This window comes from Phlebotomus papatasi, chromosome 1 (assembly GCF_024763615.1).
Source record: "Phlebotomus papatasi isolate M1 chromosome 1, Ppap_2.1, whole genome shotgun sequence".
NCBI lineage: Eukaryota > Metazoa > Arthropoda > Insecta > Diptera > Psychodidae > Phlebotomus > Phlebotomus papatasi.
This window is the reverse complement of record NC_077222.1, coordinates 69611094-69629666: the sequence shown is the minus strand read 5'-3', so window position 1 is coordinate 69629666 and position 18573 is coordinate 69611094. Positions and strand designations below refer to the sequence as shown.

Below are 18573 nucleotides of genomic sequence, written 5' to 3'. Positions count from 1 at the left end.
TTGGAAAGCTTCCCTATGATTTTATAATTATGGATGACTTTTTTAAAAATCTTTTTATCGGCATACAAATGAAATTATTTAAGTTAATCACTATCATTTAAATGAACTGTAAAAAGTAATATGGTTTCATTAGGAATTTCCATTGTGTGGTTTTGTGAATTGCCCTCTAACAGCTGTGTGGTTAGTTAAATAACTTTGGAATTCCATTTGAGAATATTGAACCAACTTGAAAGAATGCTTCTAGTGGGTTTCCTTATTATTATTTTTGTTAGTGATTCAACTGTGACTTCCTTAGCTCAATTTTTTTTATACACTTAGGGAAGACCGGGGCACAATTAATCAGGGGTAGAATTGGATAGTGGGGTGTTATATATTTGTTTACGCACAGAAAAAAATATTTTCTAAAATTGTTCGTAAATGTTTGTGAATTCCTTCGAGGGTCTTATAAAATGCTCATAAATCGTATATTCCACAAAACATTCTTCATAGTGTAGCACGAATGCTACAGGCCCCACACCAGAACATGCTGGGGTACCCTTCATTGCTAACCTCCTGGAGATTGAGCCCCATTGCCCATTCCAAGAAGGCCACGAATCGAACGTCCTCTTCGCTTCACTGGTGAAAGACCTAGGGGAAAGTACTCTCCTTTCGAAAGTTCATGCCTTCGAATAATATGAATTTCTTTTACTTTTTCTAAGAAACTTACAAATGATTATCAATTATTGATAATAAGCTAACAAATATATTTAATAGAAATCTGTACGTGTTTTAGAAAAACTAAAAGAAAATTCACATTATTCGAAGGCATGAATGTTCAAAGGGAGAGTACTTTCCCCTACTGAGGAGCCGATTCGATTGTGCTTTCGGAATAACTCGTCGAGCGCTCACAACCCCATCTAGCGAAATTATAGCGATGTCGTAACTTGAAGTTAGTCGCAGTTATAGCACTCCTCAAGGTTACACCCCAGCTGAACAGTGATTAGTAACGTTGGCTTAGAAGAGTCTTCGTCAGGACAAACTTTCTCCCTCCAACTCTTCCAGGCTCAACAGTCATACAATAGCATGATGAGCATTTATTGTTTTTTTTTTACCAACATTCGTACACTTTTGTTTGTCTGACAAAACTTTGTGAACAAATGACAAAATTTTACGAACATTTTTGCGTGTTTACGAATATTTACGAACAAATGTTCGTAAAGGAACAAAAAATGATCGTTATCTGATCATGTAACGAACAATGTTTGTGAAAAAGTACAAAGATTTACGAACTTTTTTTTCACGTTTTACCGGCATTTTGAAAATCCGTTATAGAAATTCATAAACATTTAGGAGCAATTTTACAAAATATTTTTCTCTGTGTAGAAAGAATATTGAGTAAACAACTATTTATTCAAAGTAAATAACTCCTGCCCTATTCATGTAAATGTTTATCAGTAGGGCAGACTGGGGCAAAAAGTCACAAAACGGATATTTTATGTTTTTACGAGCTACTCGAGCGCTTCAAAAATTTCTAATTAGCGCAGTTTTATAGGAAATTTACCGCTCTACAATTTTGTGAAAGTCATTTTCCTCTATTTTGTAAGGAAAAACATTTATCGAGCTGTTTTCTAAAAGGTAATTTTGTGACCATTCTCAAAAATGCTGGGGCAAATAGTACCAGGCATGGGATATTATCAGAATTCGATTTGCTTTATTACGGGATTTCGTAAATTTAAAAAAATAGCTAGGTAACATATTTTCATAGAAAATTTAGTCCTCTACACCTTTTTTAAAACACAGTTTTCTCTATCTGAACGAGAAAAGTGCTTTTCAAGCTAATTTAGAAAAAAACACACAAGAGACTGCAAATCGTTTGACCTATGCAAACAACAAGAGGCGAGACATGATAATGACATTTCTTTTCGCCGTGAGACATCATAAATTGCTTCGCTTTTTTGTTACTTTTTGCTCCATACCTTTTGTTACTGTTTACCCCAAGTGGTCGTTTTTAATAAAAGGATTTCTGGAGAAAGGAATCTTTGTAAAATTCTAAAATAGATAACGGATTCGTATTCAAAGAATATACAGATAATTTGGGAAATATTCAGCAGTGCATTAATTTTTGAAAATAAGTAGGTCAAAATTGATATCTTCTGCAAGGAAAACATTTTAAAAATAGGGCTAAAAATTTCGATATTTTTTATTTTCTGAATTCCTTGTTCGAATTCTAAGAAACTTACGACTTCGAAGAAGGTCTATGGAGGCCATCTATGGAAAAAAATTTAAGCCGCTAGGGGAAAGTGGTCTGCCTTTGAACGAAAAATGATGTTCAAAATTTGAGATTTTTTTCAGAGTAAACTACAACATGAGTGTTACTTTGCACTACACCAAAAAATTCTCTTGTTCATTAAGCTTCTATGCTTACCCCATTTAGGACTCGCAAGTCCTCAGTTTTTCCTGGTGAGGAACTTGAAAATGTGATGTCGATATATTCAAAGGCAGCCTGCATGGTCTGCCTTTGAATGTGGTTGGGCAGCCTTTGAATCTTAATTTTTCACTGAGAATATTAGGGCTGTAACATTAAACGGCCCATCATTGATTAGCATGAACCCTAATGCACTCAATAAAACCACCACTGTAGTCAAAAGTCATTATACAACAACATTTTTTACATTTTTCTGAAGCACTGTTTTTCACTTGAAAATTTGTAAGAAAACGCCTTTGAAGTTGACAATTGTCAGTTTGAAACATCCCGGCCGGAGCAAGATAGCATGTTATAAGTATTTGTATGACATTCGTCGGACCAAAGTAGGAGTTCTATTCTGCTCCCGGACAGGAAGCTGTCAGACGTTTCAATGTATGTAAAGAGAGGATTCAAAGGCACACAACATTAAGATTCAAAGGCTGCCGCAGAGCAATATTTGCAAACTTTTATCTCCCACAAAATTTGTCTCATCTGAATCAAAATGTATTTGGAGAAATACCATCCAAGAATAACCTTCTATGACTCACAATAGAAGATTTGTTCAAAAAATTATTTTGATTATGAAAAAACACATGAATTGTGGAACATCAAAATTACAGTTTAGAGCTCAGATTCGTTTTTTTTTGCCCTAGTACCTAGAAAATAAGAGCTAGGGTCTACATTTTTTGATGACTTGTGAGGATTATGAATATAGCTATCTAATAGTTAATAGAAAAGAATTTATGCTTTAAAGAAAAATGAAAAAATTACAATATTCAAAGGCTGCCGCATTCAAAGGCAGACCACTTTCCCCTATCTCTTTTATCTTGGAAGATATTGAATTTTCAAATTTTCAATTTGTGAGTTTTTGCCCCAGTCTCCCCTATAATTCAAACCCTTCACAAATTAAGGGCAAAGAAAATTTTATTTTGTAGTTATTTCTGCCTCGGTCTCCTCTATCTTGTTTTACTTACAGTTTACCCGAAAATAGATGATCAAATGTCACGAGCACAAACTATTTCTGAAAAGATTAGAAAATGTGAAGTTTTTTTTGAGGAATAACAATGCAATGTATTCAGTTGTAATTGTTTTTATTTGAGATGATTTTTTTGCGTCTTTTTTTCCTTTTTTTTTGTTGTCAAGAAAATAATTCAGAATCATTCGGGTGTTCTTGTTTTTTTTTTCAATGATGGAATTTAGAGATATATAAAAATATATTGTAGACTCTGTCAACATTCATTTGATGGTAATTTTCTTGTAAATTGTTTCTGATTTTATTTCAAGAGCAATAATGATGCATTATTTATTCTACTACAGATTTTTTTTTAATGCACTACTACAGTATCGTTTTTTTGTTGTTGTTGTTTAAATTCTATAAGACAAAAAAAGTATTATAGGCATCAACATAGAGGAATTCTTAGAGTAGAAATCAAGTTGTATTTAAATCCTTGTGGAGAAAGACAGAGTGAAAATTGAAGAAAAACAAAATGATATAGAGAAAGAAATCAGCAACGACAATTTATTTCTTTCAATTTTACTTAAAAATTCTGTCTTTCATTTTTTTTTTAAATTTATTTATTTTTTATTTAGTTTTTGGGTGGGGTTTTTATAAAAGGGCAATGTATCACTTTTTTTGGCGTCACTACGAAAATTCTTCATTTTGAAGATTAAATTCACTATCACTGGGATATAATTAATATTTTTTTTTAGAAAAAATTGATAAGCAAAATCTTATCCATGGTGAAAAAAAATTAAATAAACTACAGCGGAGCGTTCTAAAATGCGTTAAAATTGTCTGAATTTTTCACTGCTTCACTTTTAAGCCTATAATTGGATTTATCTTTAAAAAAAAAACATCTTTATTTCAGTGTCTCAGCAGAAAAAAAAGTTCTCTTCGCACAGCGATTAATTAAGTGTCTTAAAGTACATTAAACAAATACATTAAATTCTTCAAGTGTTAATAGATTAAGTATAAAAAATGAAAGAAACCTTTTTTTTCTAGCGCATTGTTCTATTTTTTTTTTTCAAACAAATGTCGCTGCTGCCGATTTTGAGTTTTCTCTATACTCCGTACTCTTCTTTTTCTTTCCCTCTCTTTTACTTAAGTTATTTAATGAGAATCCACAATTCTGTGGATGTCCTATTTTCATCAAAAAAAAAAAAAAACATTAAAGTATAATAATTGATTTTGCGCTTAATAAGGTATTAAGTTAAATATCATTAAGTAGTTCTCGTTCTCTCTCCTGCACACACACGTTATAGAATTTTCTTTTAAGTATGAAATTTCACACCGACAGATTTTTCTCTTATTTCTCACAGCAATGTCGTAACAAGGAGATACATGAGGCCAGCACTGAGGGCTGCAGCAATTGGAACCGTTATCACCCAGGCATACACAATATTCCGGAAGAGACTCCAATCGACAGCTTTCTCCCGATTTTCAGCCTCATCATCTGCTGCGGGGGTTCGGCAAGAATTGGCAGTATTTGCATAACCGACAAACACCACTGAGCCAACTTTGCAGTGAGTCGTTGAGATTGGAAGGCCAATTTTGCTTGCCAGCAGAACTGTGAGGGCAGCTCCGATTTCAATGGTGAAGCCCCTGAAGGTAAGACATTTAATTTATTATTTTTTTCTTTTAGAATTTAGCACACACAAAAAAAAAGCCAGTGATAAGCCTAGATCAGCTTATAGAGTTGTGATTCCTTCGTTGCAAATTCGGATTGTGGCAAACTTGAACGATGTTTATACATAAATAATGCAAATTTCGTTTAAATTGTATGTAACTTATTATCGTTATTAATGAGGAAAATTGGATGAGAAATGCATAAAAGTGTCTAAAAATCTTTAAAATCGATTATCTCGGACACTATGAGAGATAAAGGCCTCAAACTTTACATCCATTTAGAACCTCTTTCAAGCTTGATATGTGCAAAATTTCACTTGAAAACGAAAAAAAATTGAATGCGAAATGCGTGTCTGAAAATCTTTAAAGTCGATTATCTCGGAAACTATGAGGCCTCAAACTTTACGCCCGTTTAGAACCTCTGTCAGCGACCCGTGAGAATCCGCGAAGATATTCATAATCCACGAAAATACGCGCCCCGTGAAAATCTGCGAAAAATTTCGCGCCCCGCGAAAATCCGCGAAAAAATTCGCACCCCGCGAAAGTCCGCGAAAAATTTCGCACCCCGCGAAAATCAGCGAAAAAATTCGCGCCCCGCGAAAATCAGCGAAAAAATTCACGCCCCGCGAAAATTCGCGAAAAAAAATCTACCCGCGAAACTCCGCGAAAAATTACGCGCCCCGCGAAAATCTGCGAAAAAATAAGCGACCCGCAAAAATCAGCGAAAAAATTCGCGCCCCGCGAAAATCAGCGAAAAAATTCGCACCCAGCGAAAATTCGCGAAAAAAAGCGACCCGCGAAACTCTGCGAAAAATTACGCGCCCCGCGAAAATCCGCGAAAAAATTCGCGCCCAGCGAAAATCCGAGAAAAATTTCGCGCCTCACGAAAATCCGCGAAAAATTCGTGTCCCGCAAAAATCAGTGAAAAAATTCGCGCCCTGCGAAAATCAGCGAAAAAATTCACGTCCCGCTAAAATTCGCGAAAAAAAGCGACCCGCGAAACTCCGCGAAAATTTACGCGCCTCGCGAAAATCCGCGAAAAAATTCGCGCCCTGCGAAAACCCGCGAAAAAATTCGCACCCCGCGAAAGTCCGCGAAAAATTTCGCACCCCGCGAAAATCAGCGAAAAAATTCGCGCCCCGCGAAAATCAGCGAAAAAATTCACGCCCCGCGAAAATTCGCGAAAAAAAATCTACCCGCGAAACTCCGCGAAAAATTACGCGCCCCGCGAAAATCTGCGAAAAAATAAGCGACCCGCAAAAATCAGCGAAAAAATTCGCGCCCCGCGAAAATCAGCGAAAAAATTCGCACCCAGCGAAAATTCGCGAAAAAAAGCGACCCGCGAAACTCTGCGAAAAATTACGCGCCCCGCGAAAATCCGCGAAAAAATTCGCGCCCAGCGAAAATCCGAGAAAAATTTCGCGCCTCACGAAAATCCGCGAAAAATTCGTGTCCCGCAAAAATCAGTGAAAAAATTCGCGCCCTGCGAAAATCAGCGAAAAAATTCACGTCCCGCTAAAATTCGCGAAAAAAAGCGACCCGCGAAACTCCGCGAAAATTTACGCGCCTCGCGAAAATTCGCGAAAAATTCGTGCCCCGCAAAAATCAGCGAAAAAATTCGCGCCCCGCGAAAACCAGCGAAAAAATTCGCGCCCAGCGAAAATTCGCGAAAAAAAGCGACCCGCGAAACTCCGCGAAAAATTACGCGCCCCGCGAAGATCCGTGAAAAAATTCGCGCCTCGCGAAAATCCGCGAAAAATTCGTGCCCCGCAAAAATCAGTGAAAAAATTTCGCGCCCAGCGAAAATCCGCGAAAAATTCGTGCCCGCAAAAATCAGTGAAAAAATTCGCGCCCTGCGAAAATCAGCGAAAAAATTCACGTCCCGCAAAAATTCGCGAAAAAAAGCGACCCGCGAAAATTTACGCGCCTCGCGAAAATTCGCGCCCAGCGAAAATCCGCGAGAAAATTCGCGAAAAAATACGTGATCCGCGAAACTCGGCGAAAAAATTCGCGCCCCGCGAAAACTCGCGAAAAATTACGCGCGCAGCGAAAATCCGCGAAAAAATTCGCGCCCCGCAAAAAATTCGCGAAATATATATCGACGGCTCCATTCCATACTATGCTAAGTCGACTTAGCCTTTTACTACTTCGATAGATATGTCGTTCCTGGGACCGAGATCTACAAGTCGTGAAAAATTGGTGGTCATCCGAGATTCGGGTAACGAGATATTCCATTTTTTGGAAAAAAATTTACATAGGCAGCATAGGGAATTGTCAACTTCAAATGGCTCTCCTGAAATGTTGTCATTCTGAGATAGCATAGTATGGAATGGAAGCGTCGATATGGGGAAAGCTTGTTCGACGCCGCTTCTCCCGCTTTTTTCCCGCCTGACGCTAATAGAAAATTTTCTTAAAATTGAAATCTTTAAAGTGAAATATCTCGAGAACTGTTCAACGAATGTCTTATTTTTTTTTTAAATTGGTCTAAATTTTCTGGATTGCAACATAAACATAAATAATTCAAAATCGCATACCTAGATTTCGAGATAAACTACAAAACGTGATTTTTAACCGGTTTAGAACCGGTTTTTCAAAAAACTAATAGCACAGAAATCGTCGTACGCGCGAGTAGATATATTTAAAAAAAAAATTTATCAAGATATTTCTATCCAATCCAGAGATATTGCGCACTACGGACGGCCGGCCGGACGTCAGCCGGACCCGAAATTGCCGGCTTATGATTTTCGGCATCAGGGATGTTCAAAACATATACCCTGTGAATTTCAGCTCGATCGGAGCACTTTGAGAAAATCCGAGGATTACAATAGGTGTGATTAGAAGAGGAATCACACCTAATAGAACAGGAAATTTGCTTTTTTCCCCTGAAAGAAGAACAAAAAAAAAATAAAAGCTACTTACGTTGTTGGCGTAATTTTAGTCAAATCATTTCCAACTGTCTGAATAACTCGACGTCCCCAAATCCACAATCCCGCAGCAATACCCACTCCTCCGTACACGAGGAGCCAAAGGGGCGTTTCTGAATTTTGCAATGCCGAACCATCCTTGTAGATCAAATACAGGCCAATGAGTGGTCCAATTGCATTGCTGTAATTAAATGAGTTGAAAGAAGCAAGAAGAAAAAAAAATCATTATAGTTAATTTACAAATATTTTGTGCAAATTTATTTACATTTAAAACACACTATGCTCTACATATTTCTCTTTGAGCATCAATCAAAATTGTCCTATATGTATATCTAAAATGCAATTAACCGTGGAATCAACTGAACTGAATAAAATTAAGTTCAATTGGGTAAACTATGGGTTGGAAATGGCACTTTAAATGCGTCGCAATTTTCTCACAAAACTTTAATGTTTGTTGTTCAAGAACAGCTCACGAGGCATCAAACTTAAAGATATTGATTAAGGGAAAGAGGCGAGATAAAAGACTTCTTACAGTAAATTGATGGGGAGAAAATTGCTGAGTAGAGCGAAAACTTTTTTTATTAACCCTTTCAAGTCCATTGAAAATTATGTTTATGGGTTGTTCCCGTTGTTACAATTGATAAATAATGCAGTATCATTGAGTTTTATAATTGATACCATAATTGATACTATAAAAAAATCTCCCCAGAAAAAAGAAAATGCGTTCAAGGTACTTACAATAATAAAGAATAAGACTAATATTTTCTCACAAAACAAATCAATAAAGCCAAATTAAACTCTGGATGACTGGATTCAAATATATTTTAATGTAGGGAGAAGTGGATCACCTTTGAATTGGGGCAGCTTTAAAATTGAGCATTTTTCTTCCTTTTTAAACGTAATTGAACCTTATTGAGATATATTTTGAATACACAAAATTTTTGTGAAGCAAAAATACATCATTATAAGGCACATTTCCATTTCGATGGCTTAGAATAAGACTCGAGTAACTCGTAAGTGATCAACTTTTCAGGATGACGATTTCAAATGAAGATTTGACATGGCTAAATAGGGTAAATTAAGCTAATTCAAAACCTGCTCTAAATGGAAATTTTTCGCTACTCCAAATGGAAACGTCATTATTTTCATGATAAATACAGTCACTGAGAAAAAAAGAGGGTGCGCTTAACTTTTTTTCTCGTAGCTTTAACACGTTTTAGGTGTAAAAATATATCAACATTTTTTAATGTTAATTTTAACGAGTTTCGGTATGAAAGTGGTATTTCAGTTGATACAAGTATTTACTGTTACTGATCCAAACACACACCGAGATGGGCTATGATATAGTAGCGGTACTGGGCACGTACGGAAAAGATGAGATACGGAGCGGTGGATGCACAGGGAGTACTACGGGAGGGATAAGATAGAGTAGAAGTGGGGAAGCATAATGGGCCCAATTCTGGCTCTCAGAGCAAAAGTGGTCTTCATGGCATTCATTTTGATATTAAAATGATCCATTCTTGCACTAAGTGCTTCAATCGTGACCTAGGTGCATTGTTAATTTGAAATAGAGAACCTGAAGAACTTATCCCTGGCAAAATCTTATCTTACCCTAATTCTTACGAAAATAATTATTTAAATATTGGCGTTAAAAAAAAAACGAAATGCAAACATGCCGGACTTAAGATTTGATATTGAGTTTTTTCAGCGTCATTACATCCTGAAAATATGATTCATTTCCATTTTTGACAGAGGGCAAAAAGCGTGTAAAATTAATTTCAAAATCGATCTTAATATTATAAAATGAATATAATTTGCTACTTATATTTCATATTTATCAATGATTTGTGGGGCAGAGTAGTACATTCATTTGCGAGTTTGTGGGTTCAATTCTCGCCACTTTCGAGTTTTTTTTCATCTGAGGGTAAATTTAAACACTCGGTGGTAAGATTTTTGGATTATACGCTCAACTTCGATAAGAATTACTCAAGCTACTCAATCCTAATCCCTAAATACCTTGCAGACTTTTCCAATTTGGCGAGATTGTGCTTTTTTCAACACTAAATTACAAGTCAATCTTTTGCTGCAGGTTTCTTGAAGAACACATTTTTGAAGCTCAAAATAAACCTTGGTCAATAAATAATCTAAGTCGGTCCGTGTAAAAAATGTGGGTAGGTACTATAGTAACAAAGATACACTGAGAACAAAAGAGGCTGCGATTAACTTTTTTTCGTTATAACTTTAACACTTTTTAGGTGTAAAAATATATCAACATTTTTTAATGTAAATTTTACACCTTTTAAGGGTAAAATCATCATGGAAGAAGGGTAACTTTAACCCATTATACACCTAAAAAGGGTAATATGTACACCGTTTTCGGATCAATACTGCAGGGTAAAATTAACATTCCGGAAATGTTTATATTACCCTGCATTATTGATCCGAAATCGGTGTAAATATTATGCTTTATAGGTGTATTAGGGGTTAAAGTTACCCTTTTTCATGTTAATTTTAGCCTTAAAAAGGTGTAAAATTAACATTAAAAAATGTTGATATATTTTTACACCTAAAAAGTGTTAAAGTTATGAGTAAAAAAAAATCGCACCCCCGTTTTTTCTCGGTGTAAAAGGTGGAACCCGTGTAACCAAAAATATACGTTTTTAACAGCTATTGGTTTATAAGTAATTTAGATTTACAATAATTTTAAGATAACTCTTAAAAGGTGCTAGATTGCAATATCTCCTATATTTCTTCACAAGAAATTTGCAATTTGATCAGAATACTTGAATGACATGCAATCCAAAACTTTGTCTTGTACAAAAACTACGTCAGAACTAAAGGAACAAAATTAGATGTTGTCATGTTATTTACCTCACATCATTTCCTCCATGGGCAAAACTTCCAAAAGTGGCCGTGAGAACTTGCAGGTATGAGAACAGCTGAGAGATATCCCTTGGTTCCTTTGTCTTTACAGTTCCTTCTTCGACATTGGCACCGCCAGATATCAATGGGACTCGACTTGAATTGGGTGAAATTGTAGTTGAAATCATATGGTCCAAACTTCCTCCACTCTCCACTGTACTCAGATTTTTCTTTGTAGGATCCAATTTTGCAGTTTCCACTTCCAAAAGATCTTTCCTAATAGAGCATTTCAATATACTTAGCACCCTTATCACGATTGTTTCAAAGAATATTCCGTCAACAAATTTATTAACTTACTTTTGAGGTGATAAATCAACCATTTCCTGCTCCTTGAGAATATTAGTTGTTGGGGGACTCTTTGACAAACCATTTTGGTACTCATCAATGTAGTTGAGACTGGTAATTGTGAGATCGGTATTGTCCAAACTGGTTTTTCCCAAAAGATTTTCAGCACGTTTTATGATGCTAGGATCAATTTTGTAGTTGCCATTTGTTGTACCCTTGGTGTAGCCATTGAGATCGCAATGTTTGGTCAAATTAGCATCACAAAATATTTTGGGCTGTGGTGAACAGCCACCATTTGTGAGGGATACAAGCTCAGTGGTTTCTGTGATGGCTGGCAATTGTTTACCATCGCATACAAGGTACAATTGACGTTTACCGCGCTTTGGACTGCCACCAGGTGATGATTCAGCTATTGTTGAGAGGACAGAAAAACGCATGTTGAATTTTTTTTCTGTGAAACGAATTAATTGATAATGGTGCCATATACGATGGCTCAGACACGACGAAGGGGCATTTTTATCCCTTGCACAAAAATAAAAAAATACAAAACTTACCGTCTGAATCGCCAAATGTAAATGTTACGGGTTTCTTGGAAGATTTTGGTATGCCCAAAATGCGACGACGCTGGAGTGGAACGAGAAAAACTTGCACGATCACAGCCACAAGTAATCCAACTGCTATACTCGCAACAACTGCCAACCATGTGGGGATGTTGTCCATATAGAGCACTTTAAAGTTTTATCAAAAAGAAAAAAGTGTCATTAAAGAAACATAATGTTTCCAATATGAAAGATATCACGACAATTTTTTTTAAATGTCAAAGTCTTGAAATGAAAAAAAGTAATAGCAAAAGAATATTCGAAGAGTGCTTCAAGTTACAGGAAGTTCACAAACTGCTCTTGATGTTTAAAAAATATCCTAGATATTACAGAATTGATGTTTATGGTGAAATTACGAAAAGTACTCGTATTATCTATATCTACAACTTCTCTGAACATTTTGAGTTCGTAAAATTACCGAAAGAGGCGGTGTGATTTGGTAATGTTAGTCAACTCATAGATACGCGAAGACCCCAAGTCATTATCCCTAACTGTTTGGCTTTTATGACAGCTGGGGGTATCAAACCGACAAACAGAATTACTTCGACTTTGTCGAAACTTCGGAACATTCGATTAAACTTGATATTGATGTCTCTCTAGACTTCGAGAAATTATAAAAACAAGGGTAACTAATAAGCGGTGAGAGTGGCTCGCGTTCCCGGTTTCCCGAGTTCCCTGAAAAGAAGTATGGGTTTCCTGTGAGGCCCTGAAAAAATCTGAGTTCCCCGGGTTCTTTGAAAAAATGTACAGGTTCCTCAGGTTCCCTGAAAAATATTTGGTTTCCCCGGATTTCTCGTTAGCTCCCGGAAAAAATCCAAGTTCCCCAGGGTCTCTGACAAATAAAGAGTATGGGTTCCCTGTGGATTTCCCGTGAGATTCCTGAAAGATTAATAGGTTCTTCAAGTTCCTCGGGTTCATTGAAAGATGTATTCACTGAGAGAAATCCGAAAAAGTTAAAATAACATTCCAGAAATGTTAATTTTACCCTGCAGTATTGATCCGAAATCGGTGTAAATATTACCCTTTTTAGGTGTATTAGGAGTTAAAGTTACCCTTTTTCATGTTAATTTTACCCTTAAAAAAGTGTAAAATTGACATTAAAAAATGTTGATATATTTTTACACCTAAAAAGTGTTGAGGAAAAAAGTTAATCGCCCCTCTTTTTTCTCAGTGTAGGTTCTCCGGGTAACCTGTGAATTCCTCTTGAGTCCTCTGAAAAAATGTATGAGTTTGCCTTGCCAGGTTCTCTGAAAAATATATGGTTTCCCCAGGTGCCTCGTGAAGTCCTCAAAAAAAAACGGGTTCTCTGGGTTCCCTAAAACATTTATGGATTCTTCGGGTTCCCAAATAATATAGGGGTTCTCCGGATTTTCTGATAAATGAATAAGTTCCCTGTGGGTTTCATGTGAGTTCCGTGAAAATCTATGGGTTTTCCGGATTCCCTGCGGTTTCCTCTTGAGTTTTCTGAAAACTTGTATGGATTCCCTAGGTTCCTCATGGGTTTCCTAGCAAGAGGAGTCCGAATTATTCTATTTTACAAATAGGGGAAACTGGGGTAGTAGTAAACAGGGGTAGTTTTAAACACTGTGATTTTTTTTCATTAATTTTAAGACTCCAGAGGATAAAACCCATAAGCATGGGGATATATGTCCACAGATGAATTGGTCAATAAAATCCTAATACTTAAAAAATAAAAATCATTTTTCCCGAAAATGTTGATATTTCAATTATTTTGGTCATTTGGATTTCCACCTGGAAATTAAAAACTGTGTAAAATAATCGAAATGTAGCAATACCAGTTCTTTCCTACATCTTTTAGGATTATATTAATGCATTTACTAGAGAAATTGAGATTCTCATTATTTTAAAAGAATTAATAATTGGTCAGAAAACAGCATTTGGGGTAGATATAAACAGGCAATTTCCCCGTAGTTGTACATGTCGCGAGTGTAGAATGAATGGCAAAATATTTTGTCTTTTTCTTCTTCATTTCATTCGTTTGATAGCTGCATCTCATGGTGGGAAATTTTTCGTTGTGTTCAATAAGAAGTCACATGATGTCAAAATATGGGGAAAATCCATTGAAAAATGTCTTTGATTTGCATGCTTTTAGTTTCTTTTGCTATTTTAATTATTCCTTGTAAAAAGTGTAGTAATTTTTTGAAAAATAAACAGTCTATATATCTCTTAAGTAATTAAAATAATTGAAAGTGGTGCAAAGTTAGTTTCAATGGTGGAAAAAAGGGTGTTTACATCCTCCCCAGAAACTGTTTACTTCTACCCCTGGTATTTTGTGAAAAGAGAAAAATGCACAGTGACACAAATTTTATTTTTGTGGAAAACTCAAATGTTTTCCAACATCCGCATTACCCTCGATGAATTGCCTATATCCAAGGGTAAAACATGAGCTATGAAAGATTTTCCAAAAAATCACTGTGTGGTTGGAAGAAAATCACCTCAAATTCGCATCTATTGAAAATGTTTACATGTGCCCCCCATTGTTTATTTAATAATAAAAATTGGTTAAGCAAGGGTCGAAAAAATTGAGGTTATGTGATAAGGAAATTGGTGGTGCCCCTAGCGTTGGTTCTACGAAGTTCAAATGTTCTAGAAAGTTGTAGTATTTTGCAATAAATATGATTCTTGAGGAGATTGATTTATAGAATGAAGTTCAAGTTATTCCAAGAGGCAAAGAATTTCTTAATTCTTAAGACTATTCTGTAAAACTTACATTTGGGTCCATCGTGCACGATACTGAAGACATTGACGAAGATAGTAAGTCCATAGAAGATTGGAAGGGCCAAGAGACCAGCTCTCAGTGGATTGTCCACGGTTATGATGAATTTGCGCAGGAACCAGAAGAGACTCGTACTGACCAAACCACTCAGCACCGGCGAAATGAACCAGGAAGCAACAATTGTACCCAATGTTGCCCAGTTGATACCTTGAAAACCACGTGCCACCAAACTGAAGCCAATTGTTGATCCAACAATGCTGTGTGTCCCGGAAATGGGAAGTTTAAGGAATGTTGCTACAAGGAGCCAAACAGCACTACTTGTTAGAGCTGCGACACATCCAAACATCAGCTCCTTCTCTGATCCCTCATACATGGTCACATCGAGAATGCCTTTTCTCACAGTGTCAGACACTTTGTAGCCTAAATGGCAGATTTAGACAGAGATTAGTTATATTCTGCAACATTTTAACCTTCAACTGGGACATTTTCCTCATTTTGTGATGATTTTCGTGTGGGAATGAATTAGTGAAAAAGCAATGAAAGTGTTTACAAATATTTTCTCATGTTGATTTTAACTGATTTCTCTTCCTCTCCCCATGCGACTCATCAAAATAACTCTCAATCTCTTCTTAACATCATCATTTAATTTGGGGATATTTTTATATTTAATCATTAGAGCCAATTGCATAACACGAAAATTGCTCTAAATGAGACAGATAGCCCCCTTACTCTGTGACTTAGGTGAGTGCTATATGCGCTGTGTATATAAAATAAATGCAAAACCGTATTGGCAGCACAATTACGTAGTATTTATGCGCATAATTGAGATTGTAGAACAATCAATTTTATTTACTTTTTCTCTCTATAACACACCAATCCGCAAAATAGACACCCTCATGCCTCAGTCTAACATGAAAATGGGTGTTTCACGTTATATGTATGGTTGATGTGACAGTGAAAAAGTAAAGAGAAAAGTTGCATTTTATATTATGCTGTAACAAGAGCTTTGAGGGAATAAAAATGTGACTTGATGGTGGAATGAGAAAGAAAAAAAAAACCAGCCACAGCCCAAGTCACACAATGTTGATATATCGATGACTTGCCTTGGCATTGATGGGGGCAAAATGCAATACTTATACTATATGTATAATGTGCAACATTCTATATTTATAAAATTATGCGAGTATTGCATGTAAAATCCGGTAGAGTTATCATTGAAATAAGAAAAGCTCTCATTCCCACCTTGTCCCTCTTCCATCTCAATTTAATTTTTGTTTGTCAGAAATTCCTCTGTAATTTATGTATGATAACATTTCGCCTATGGTATAGGGTCTAACAATCTTTCCGAAATTATGATTATTTTGACAATAAAACCATCCAGGGGCAGTTTCGAACACCTAATTTTATTTTTGTGATTTTCAATTAATTGAAACTATTGCTCCTTTTCCAGATGTTTTGAACATGTCTATCTTACTCTTTCGCATTCAAATCCAAATTGAAATTTTTGTGATGCTCAAAAGAAGAAGAAGAGCGCAAAAGAGTGAGATAGTCATATAAAATCATTTAAGAAGGAAAAGGATATAAATAGATTTCATGAAATTTTCTTGATCTGAAAGGTATGCCGATATCCCAATTTGACCTAATTTTGATTTTTTTTTTAAAGTTTTAAATGGAAAATACTAAACGTTTTTTTTTCTAATATCATGTAAATTGTGTGAATTTTTTGTTATTGAAATTTTTATTTTGAAAAATTTGTCCTATAATCCAAAAAATTGGTTTTTGTATAGCTTTTATGAAGGAGACTTTTTTGAAAAATTATTTCCAAAACGGGGTAGATTTTGATACCTTTAGAGTATTTTAAAATCAATAAGAGTTTTTTAAACTGTTATTTTTCAAAAGTGTTGCCTAGTTTTGATAGATTCAAATAAAAGAATCCGAATTGAATAATAAATACGTCACCAAAATCGATATCATTGACCGTTTAGCCCTTTTTAAAATCAATTGTTCAATCTTTTATCACTCCTCCAAAAATCAAAGTTGATTATGGATTTCCTGATAATTCAAGTAACTGATTCATTGTAAAAGCATCTGTACGAGTGTACTCTAACTGGATTAAAAGATAAAAAATATATCTATCTCTGATAATTTGATCTATTGAGATAGGAAACTAAACACGTAATTAGCTGAAAATATGGGGATTAAATTGCTTTCATTTCAATATTTGAAATTTGCGTCTCATTTTTTTTCTGATTTCTAATTCTAATGACTTTTATCTGTTTGTAATCAAATAAATCTTTTGCCATTTTGGGAGACTACTTAGCAGCCTTCTTGGTATCAGTACGCTATGAAGAAGATTTGCGACTTAACTCAGCAAATTTTCTTTGAAGTGAAAATAATGAGTAATTTTTCATCAAATTTATGGCTTTCATGACATTTGTAAAATTCCCATTTGCTACGAAGAAGATTTGCTTCGTTAAATCGCAGATATTCCTTCTTATAGCATTTTAATTCCAAGCAAACTGTAAAGGTAAATAGATTTTCTATGTTGAGAAAGTAATAAAATATAATCATTAAATCTGGCCAAAATGTGCAAGAAACAAATTGAAATATCCAATATATTTCTTTTTTTTTGTGTAGGAAAAATACTATAGTAAGGTGAGGTAACTGGATAATTTTCCGAAGAGTTCTACTTAAACGCTTGTTTTTGGACTGATGAAACTCTTTTTTACTTCTTCTAAATCCATAGAATTATTCACTGTTTTATTCAGAAACATAATATAAAAAAATATTAAAGAAAATTTATAAAATATTGATAATACTGATATAAGTCAGCGTGCACTAACTGGGGCGCCTTTTCGTTAATTTACTTTTAATTAAACCTTTGGATTTAAAATGCTTTTTTCACAAGAAAAAACCAATAAATGTTTTCAATCAACGAGCTGTCATTAGCGAAAATATCATTCCTAGAAAATTTTTAGTAAAGAACTCAGCTGGAACAAGATTGAAATGAGTCGATTACACTCACTTATTTTATGGATAAAAATATTATTTATGCTTTTTCTCAAACTTGAATAGTTATATTATGTTACTGTAGTAACTATATATTACGGAAATAAAAACAAAAATATTATTTTAAGTGGATTAGTCATAAACGATCCAGATAGCGAAGCGCCCGGATTAGCACACTTGACTATATACTAAAAAAATAATTTGTGAAAGATACAAGAAATATCGTAAATTTAGATAAATATGTAAGATACGTGTTTTCGATCCCGCAAGAACGAAATTCGTCCTGGCTTATAACAGCCTATTAGGAGCTTTTTTTACCATTTGGCTCTAGAGGTTTATTATCAGTACTAAGACGGCGGTGAACGCAAGTAACCAAAAGTTCTCAAAATCGTAAAATATTGTGCTCTTGAAAAACTCCATCTTCATCTATAATATATTTTTGTTTTCTAATTATGTTTTCCATATTTTAGTAAGAGTGAATGAGACATAGATCTTAGTCATCTCGCTCATTTTTATAAGCAGTTTTAAAAATATCGTTACAAAACAGAACTTATTGTACATTGGACATTATGTATATTGACGTACACACAATAACTTTTGTTTTGTAAATATGTTTTCGAAACTTCCCGTGGGAGTGAGTGAGATAAATAGACTTACATCTCTCATTCTCTTTGAAGTGTCAAAAACATGATTACAAATCAAAAGTTATTGTGCCTTATGCTGTCGAAACTGTCTACAAGAGTGAGCGAGATTACTAGATCTAGATTTCTCTCTCTCTCTTCTTTTTATGTTTTTGTCTGTCAGACTCAATCAGGTCCATATAGCCATTTCGCTCACTCTTATTTACATACGAGTTCCATCTGTTTTTCTTTTTTCCCATATTATTTGTTCCTCTAATCTCTCCTTATCATTTTTCTTTTTGCTCCATCGCAAATCCTTTTTTTGCTCCCTTATCTTTTATCATACTTCCTTCTTGATATTTTTGCGTTCAGTTTGTAGCTTTTAAGGACGGTGAAAAATTGTTTTCC

At 35.0% G+C, this 18573-nt stretch overlaps 1 protein-coding gene across 4 annotated transcripts in view; it reads right to left on the bottom strand.

Moving 5' to 3' along the window:
• Positions 1-3517: 3517 nt before the first annotated feature.
• LOC129799216 (sodium-dependent phosphate transporter 2) overlaps positions 3518-18573 on the bottom strand; it is a 39414-nt gene continuing 24358 nt past the window's right edge. For 3 of the 4 annotated variants that reach the window (XM_055842919.1, XM_055842927.1, XM_055842937.1), the window contains 6 exons: positions 14531-14956; positions 11755-11928; positions 11213-11609; positions 10865-11131; positions 7989-8174; positions 3518-5045 (listed from right to left, as the gene is read on the bottom strand). In XM_055842919.1, coding sequence (XP_055698894.1) covers positions 4757-5045; positions 7989-8174; positions 10865-11131; positions 11213-11609; positions 11755-11928; positions 14531-14956 — 1739 coding nt within the window. In that variant the 3' untranslated portion in view covers positions 3518-4756. Of the gene's footprint in view, positions 5046-7988; positions 8175-10864; positions 11132-11212; positions 11652-11754; positions 11929-14530; positions 14957-18573 lie in introns of all 4 variants that reach the window. The other variant, XM_055842911.1, reaches the window with a different exon arrangement.